General features: G+C 34.3%; 1 protein-coding gene across 1 annotated transcript; it reads left to right on the plus strand.

Annotated features, from left to right (window-relative positions):
- The first annotated feature begins 5,072 nt into the window (after positions 1 to 5,072).
- On the plus strand, positions 5,073 to 6,032 carry LOC138163607 (olfactory receptor 8K1-like). The gene has a single exon (XM_069091050.1). It carries the CDS (start codon positions 5,073 to 5,075, stop codon positions 6,030 to 6,032), a length of 960 nt encoding a protein of 319 aa, XP_068947151.1.
- Positions 6,033 to 7,973: the final 1,941 nt, after the last annotated feature.

Consider the following 7,973-nt stretch of genomic DNA (forward strand, 5'->3'; position numbering starts at 1 on the left):
GAAAGTGACCAAATGTTCAAATTATCTAATATTGAGGTCATTTCACAAGGTATCATTGAAGAATCCAACAAACAAGGAATAAGGCATATATTATTTACTTTCTCATTGAAATAAATATTTGGTGGATGTACAAATAAATATCTGTGATTTTAGTACTTATATGCTTTAGAGAACAACATATTTATAACAGAGTTGGCTTTTGAATCAGAATACCTCAGCTCATATCATGTGTCTTACATGGAAACACCAAGTGGCATTTGTAATGAACCTCTTAATGCCTTTGTCGACTCCAGAGGACTATTTTATTGTTTATAGTTTACTTACTGATTTGGGACTGTGGATTTTTTTCAATTCCCACATTATGAAATCCCTGTACTATTAAAGTGAAAGTTCTAGATTACAGTAACTTTCTCCTAAACACATGTAAGAATATGTACACACACACACACACACACACACACACACACAAACACACCTTTTTTTTATTTTACAAGATATGAGAAAAAACTAAATACAGTTTGGGGTAAAATTTAAAGAAATATAATTTTATGCCCTTTGACATGCATCAGCTATTATTTCTCATCACCCTTAAAATTATTTGGAATAAATCCTACTTCAGTATTTCTGATACAATTAAATGTAAACATTAAGGTGAGTTCCAAAATTGAGGAGATACAGATTGTTTTAAGCATGACAGTAGGTATGCACTGAAGCAGTTATATATATATATATATATATATATATATATATATTTACATAAAATATAAACTAATATTTAATATATAAAATCATCAGATAGCAAATGGCAGAGCTCATTATTGCCACCTGTGTCATCTCTGCTTTATCCTCTCATAGAATAATATTCATGGCGTCCCAAATGCATCCACAGGAAGGAAAACATAAGCGCCAGGAAAGATAATTTCTCCCCCTTAAAGCTTTTAAGAAATTTGAATAACCAAGATGAATGGAAAAATATTCAAGGACCCTTAAGGGATCTAGAGTAAAAATATTTGGACAGATTAAAAAGTCCTATCTTCTGGAAAGTGAGATTCATGATGCAATAGTTTGTTATATAATATATATATTATATATATAATATATAATATAATATTAATATAATATATATTATATTATATAATAATAATATAATATATAATATATATAATATATATATATAATAATATAATATATAATGTGTGATGTTGGTAGAGATGATCATAGTTATGGTGGTATATTTTTTAACAAATTATATTAGAGATAAAAAGCTGACATCAAAATATTTTGTAGATACTGATACTAGAAATATTCCCTGAGGAGATGACGTGAAACTTTAATTCTTTCAAAGTGCTTCTGTTCTTGAGGGATTATGTCTCATGGGCATCCAAGAAGGCCATAATTTCTCATCAGTGCAGGCGATATCAGGGGCAACATAAATGAGATGCTGCAAATTCACTACAGGTGAGACTATTTCTGCCCTTTCTTTTCATTTACTGTAGTTGAGTTCAAAAGATGATAACATTTAGTAATCCCTCGGTTAAGGTCTAGGCGTCTCCAACAGGTTCCTGTGACTCCAGCTGAAAAGCAATTTTCCGGGCAACTTCACTACAGATGTGAGTGAGAGGTGAGGCTTTTGAAGGCTAAATCAATATAACCATTTCTGGATTGCTAGGCTATCATACAAGCACCCCCAGTTAATAAGGTAGAGCTGTATTCTAATTATGAAAATTGTCAGGGCAAGTTAGCAGTTATACTGTGCCATTCCTTCATGTCAAATTTAATATAACAAATATTCTCCCCGCTCAGACATGTTGGTATTAGATCAAATCGATAACATTTTTTGGCAGTCTCAATTTAGGGCCAAAATATTCGTGTCACTTTGGTGAACATGAAGGTTTATAAATATTGATACCAATGCTGATTTTGTCCATTTGACCTGATCATGGCAGAAGCAACCATGACTTGACAAATTGAGGAAACTGATATTTGATGATTGAGGAAATATGATATAATAATAGAGTGCTAGGTCTCCAGTTAGGACTATCTAAGTTGAAATCCATTCTCAGTCACTATCTAGCTGAATGACACTGACCCAGTCGGTAAACCATTCTCTGCCTCAGTTTCCTCAAATGTAAAATGGGAAGAGCAGCTACCTCTCAGTATGGTTTTGAAAAAGCAATGGGGTAATATTTGTAAAAGTCTTAGCACAGTGGCTAGAATTTAATAAATGCTATGGAAGTCCCAGCTAATTATTATTTTTTTCATTATTATCATCAAATTGAAATCATATTTTTCATTTGGGAAAGATTTTTTTTTATTTTTTACTCCATAGATTTTGCACAAACATACTTTTGCAATACTGGATATTGGCAAATTAACTGAATTCTCATAATATATATTGTAATATGGGAAGAGTAGCTCACTATAAAGTAGCCCAGAAATCAAATAATATATGCCCTTGTAACACGTATGAGAATAGGAATGAAATTCTGATGAGACATCCCCCTAAGCTGAACTTGTTCTGGCTCTCAAACTCAGATATCACTTAAGGTTTATAAAAAGAACACTAAAAGCAATGTCCACATCATTTTATTTGCACTGGAACAATATATCAATGATATTCATTTCCCTTCTGCCTTCCCTTAAGTTAGAGAGAATTATATGGTGCATTCACTGCAGAATGGTAATGGTCTATCTTTGCATCATTTGGGCTAGTAACAATTTCAGAGTAGGAATTTTCCTGGTTTATATAATATTTATGGTGAATTTACAATTTCTAGACATAGATAAAAGGCCATAATTCCACAAGTTTAACTTTTTTTGTAGAAATTAGATGGAGATACATATGCATTGAACAGCCCCCAAGCATTAAAATAGCTTTGTATTTAATTTTTTGGTTTGAAATACTATCTTTTTTTGAACAAGGTGAAAACATCAAATTTTCATTTCCCTACTCTTTTAAAGGCTACTTAGTTTCTACACGGTATGACTTCCCTTCTACTTTGAAAATAACAGAGGTTATAGGTGACCATAGTTGATGGGGTTTTACTATAGTGGTATATTCGAAAGAGATCTGCCTCATGTCTCAGGTGACATGTTTGACTCTTGTTAATGTCTAGCCAGCTCACAAAACTATTTCCTTGACTCTTTCCACACCCCTCACCGCCTGTGAGTCAAATTTATAAGAATACAAGTCATTCCCCAATTGATAAATGGTCAAAGGATACGAACAGGCAGTTTTCAGAGAAAGAAATTAAAGCTATCTATAAGCACATGAAGAAATGCTCTAATTCACTATTGATTAGAGAAATGCAAATCAAAACAACTCTGAGGTACCACATCTCACCAGTCAGATTGGCTAAGATGACAAAACAGGAAAATGACAAATGCTGGAGAGGATGTGGGCAAACTGGAACACTAATGCATTTTGGTGGAGTTGTGAACTGATCCAGCCTTTTTGGAGAGCAATCTGGAACTATGCCCAAAGGGCTATAAATACTTTCATACCCTTTGATCCAGCAATATCACTCCTAGGGTTATATCCCAAAGAGATCATAGAAATGGGAGAAAGACCCATATGTACAAAAATGTTTATAGCAGCTCTTTTTGTTGTGGCAAAGAAGTGGAAATTAAAGGGGTGTCCATCAATTGGGGAATAGCTGAACAAGTTGTGGTATATGCATGTTATGGAATATTATTGCACTATAAGAAACGGGGAGCAGGCGGTCTTCATATTTACCTAGAGAGGCTTAAAAGAACTGATGCTGAGTGAGAAGAGTAGAACCAGGAGGAATTTGTACACAATTACAGACACAACATATGTGTGATGACCAACTTTGACAGACTGGACTCTTCTCAACAATGCAGGGATATAAGTCAATCCCAAAAGATGCATGATGGAGAGAAAAACATGCATCCAGAGAAAGAACTAAATTTATATCCAGGTGGAAGCAAAATACCTGATCTTTTTCGTTCTCTTATTTGATTTTATGTCCTCTTTACTATTTTTCATTCCAGCTGGTACAATCCATCCTTATAACCTGACCATTGTATAATGTGAAAGTATTTACAGATCCTATACTTGATTATAAGACGCCATGGGGGGGAAAGGAGGGAGGGGGACAAAATGTGAAATTCAAGGAATTGTGGAATTGAATCCTGTAAACTTAAAGAAAACAAACAAATTAATAAATTAAAGAATTAAATTAAAAAAAACATTAAATGAGAATAACAGAGGTTATAGGTGACCATGGCTGATGGGGTTTTACTATAGTGGTATATTCGAAAGAGATCTGCCTCATGTCTCAGGTGACATGTTTGACTCTTGTTAATGTCTAGCCAGCTCACAAAACTATTTCCTTGACTCTTTCCACACCCCTCACCCCATCTATATAATAATATTCCATTATGAATAATTAATAATATAGAACTTGAAAAGGTCTAGATGAAAGCTAGATCACAGATGCCTTCAAGTTACTACTAAAACCCACGAGAAAATCAGGATTTATTGGTGTTAACATTTGGTAATTTTGTCATGTCCTTCATGCTGTGCTCCAATATTAACTGGCTAGGTAACAAGACAGCTTATGCAAGTGCTTTGAAAGTTGGAGAATGTGTTTTATATGTCCTAACTTATTATAAATTTCATCACCAGAGCCTCCTGTATCTGGAAACAGCAGACCAATACATTAAAAAATTGTCATTCAGTACTACTGAAACCTATTGAGTTTATATATCATCTCTGACAGATGTCCAAAAGGATGAAGTTTAAAATATCATTCCATAGAATACAGATGGGTATATTACAGAGTACTAGTTTTCCTCAGTAACTTATTATTGCACTAGAATTTGGAAAGTTGCCAAAACCAGTTTTGTGCTGTTTTTTTATCCTATCCCATCTACTTATTCTACTATATTCATGGAAGGAGGGGTTCCTGCACATCACTACTCTGAGATGTGAGGGGAAAGTGTAGTTCGCCTTATCCATTGCATCTACATATACCAAAGTTATGATATGTGATGCAAGTTCAGGATTCTTAAGTCCTTTATTTTTTTTTTCACATTAGGTTGCCTTGATGGAATTCATGGACCAACAAAATGGAACTTTAACCACCTCCGTGACTGAATTCATTCTCATGGGAGTCACAGAGCGCCCAGAGCTACAAGCCCCACTCTTTTGTGTATTTCTGCTCATCTACTTGGTCACAGTGGTGGGGAATTTGGGCATGATCATTCTAACAAAGATTGATTCTCACCTACAAACCCCAATGTACTTTTTCCTCAGACACCTGGCATTTACTGATCTTGGTTATTCCACTGTCATTGGTCCCAAAATGCTCGTCAAATTTTTAGTAGAGAAAAATACCATTTCTTATAATTGGTGTGCAACCCAGCTAGCTTCCTTTGAGGTTTTCATTATCAGTGAACTTTTCATCCTGTCTGCCATGGCTTATGATCGCTATGTGGCTATTTGTAAGCCCCTCCTCTACACAGTTATCATGTCAGACACTGTGTGCTTGGTCCTGGTTGCCATCCCTTACCTCTATAGCATCTTTGTGGCATTGCTGGTCACAGTTAAGATTTTTATTTTGCCCTTTTGCAGATCCAAAATCATTAGGCATTTCTATTGTGATGGTCTTCCCTTGCTGTCCATTGTGTGCTCGGACACAAGTGAAATAGAATTAATTTTTCTGATCTTTTCTGCTTTAAATTTGCTTTCTTCTCTCTCAATTGTCCTTGTTTCATATATGCTCATTCTTGTAGCCATCCTCAGAATGAATTCTGCTGAGGGCAGATACAAAGCCTTCTCTACCTGTGGCTCCCATCTCACTGTGGTGATTGTGTTCTATGGGACCCTTCTCTTCATGTATTTGCAGCCCAACTCTAGCCACTCCTTTGAGACAGACAAGATGGCCTCTGTGTTTTATACCTTGGTCATCCCCATGCTTAACCCTTTGATCTACAGTTTGAGGAACAAGGAGGTAAAAGGTGCTCTGAAAAGAGCCCTAGAAAATCAATGCAAATTTCACATTTAATGTGCATTAATTCCAATAAATTATCAGAGGTCAATAATTCTGCTTTCTCCTATGTCAATTTCTTCAGTTCTTTTTTTTCTTAATGGAAAAATCTTTCTACTTTCTCATCCTTGCTTCAAGAAATTAAACAATTCCTTGTTATTATCAATTTTAAATTGACATTTTGGTGAGTTTAGTAAGATATTAGACATCTTCTAGGGAATCTGATTGATCATTGAGAATGGAGAGTTTGATGTAATGGTTTATTAGGAATAGCTTTCTTGACCAAGTAGTTACAAAATTCCCTGGTAGATACTGTTCCTACTCACTATTAATTTTTAGTTCATCACCTATGAGGTTGCAAAATTTACACCTAAAATGAATCTCTTCATAGGTCATCATACTTGGAGAAATGGAGTGATTCTTATGCAATTAGGGTGCTTATTTATTCCACTTTTTATCCTCTTCACCTTTGCCAGGTTATGCAATTTCTCTGACCCTTAATGTCGTGAAGAATGAGCCTATTTCAACCTTATCTCTATAATTGTATGTTGTAATTCAAACTATTTCCAGCATAGAGAGATAGAAATGCATTCAGAAGGTAAGAAAATTAATGAAATCTCATTCCTCTAAGAATGATTTTTTCTCAGTGGGGTCTTTATTCTTTACTGTTTTTTTAATTTCTAGAACATTAAGATAGATTCAGATGTAAATAGTCTTATAGTTATATTTTCAATCTTAAAATAATGAATTCAATTTTGCACTATCTATACTTTTTAGATCTATTGTGTTTTTTTTTTTCTTTTTTCCTTTTTGGAGGGGGAAGGTAGGGCAATTGGGATTAATTGACTTGCCCAAAATCACATGGCTAGTTTTATAGTAAGTGTCTGAGGCTGGATTTAAACTCAGGTCCTCCTGATTTCAGTGCTGGTGCTCTATTCACTGCACCACCGAGATGCCCCAATTTTGCACTATCTTTCTCCTCCATTCAATTAACATTACTTTTCTAGTGAAACACATGATGTGAATAAGTATATTTTTGACTGTCTGTATAGTTAAATCCTTCAATGTAAGTTTCCTGAGGATGGTGACCATGCCTTTTCTTGGTATTATTCTGGAACAGTGCTCTGTATGTTATGCATTATCACAGTTATTTTATGTGGTAAGTTATTATTTAATTTAATTTTAATATTATTTTAAATTATTTATTATTACTTATTATTTTTGATAGTAAAGTAATTCCCCTCTTTCTCAAAGTGTCATGCACATAAATCTCTATTTAAATATTTCATCTCTGCTGAGACCATGTGAGTAGGAAAAGTGTTGCTTTTGTTGTTGTCATTTGTTCTTTGCATCCATGGATCATAACTAAGTGCTTTACACAAAGCAAGTGTTTAATAAATAGTTCTTGAATAAAAATCGCATGGACAGAATCAGCTTCGTTGTAAATGTAGCAGATCATATTCACTTTTCAGTATTTGGCTTTATTCTTCATTCAATCCACTTTCAGGGATGAGAGTGATCTTTTTTTTTGTTCCTTCTCAAAAGACTAATTGTAGAGATGACAAATTTCCTTTGCATTGCTTGAAAAGTTACAGCTTTTGAAAGAGTAAGTTGGCTTTTTGTCTACAACAGAAGCCTGTTGGATTGGATGTGGGAAGTGCACTTCTTTAAAATTCTTCAGATAGAGAAATATCTCTGAATAAACTTCCAAATTGTTAAGCTATATATTTCCAACAACAGTCTCTTTGTTATTACCATATATGTCTTATCTTAAATTTGATACATCTGCCCTAGGTCATTTTTCCTCAGAAATCTGGAAGGCATGAACTGCTTTCTCTTTGTGGCTGTCCCTGAATTACCTTTTGTATCACATCAGTTAAAATGGATTTTAAAGTGATCCCTCAGTCATTATTTAAAGATTTCTAGTTGAGGTGACTCCAGTATTTGCTGAGATATCTC

Source organism: Petaurus breviceps, unplaced genomic scaffold (genome assembly GCF_028583685.1).
Source record: "Petaurus breviceps papuanus isolate PSGF00001 unplaced genomic scaffold, PetGlider_PUasm1.0 188, whole genome shotgun sequence".
NCBI lineage: Eukaryota > Metazoa > Chordata > Mammalia > Diprotodontia > Petauridae > Petaurus > Petaurus breviceps.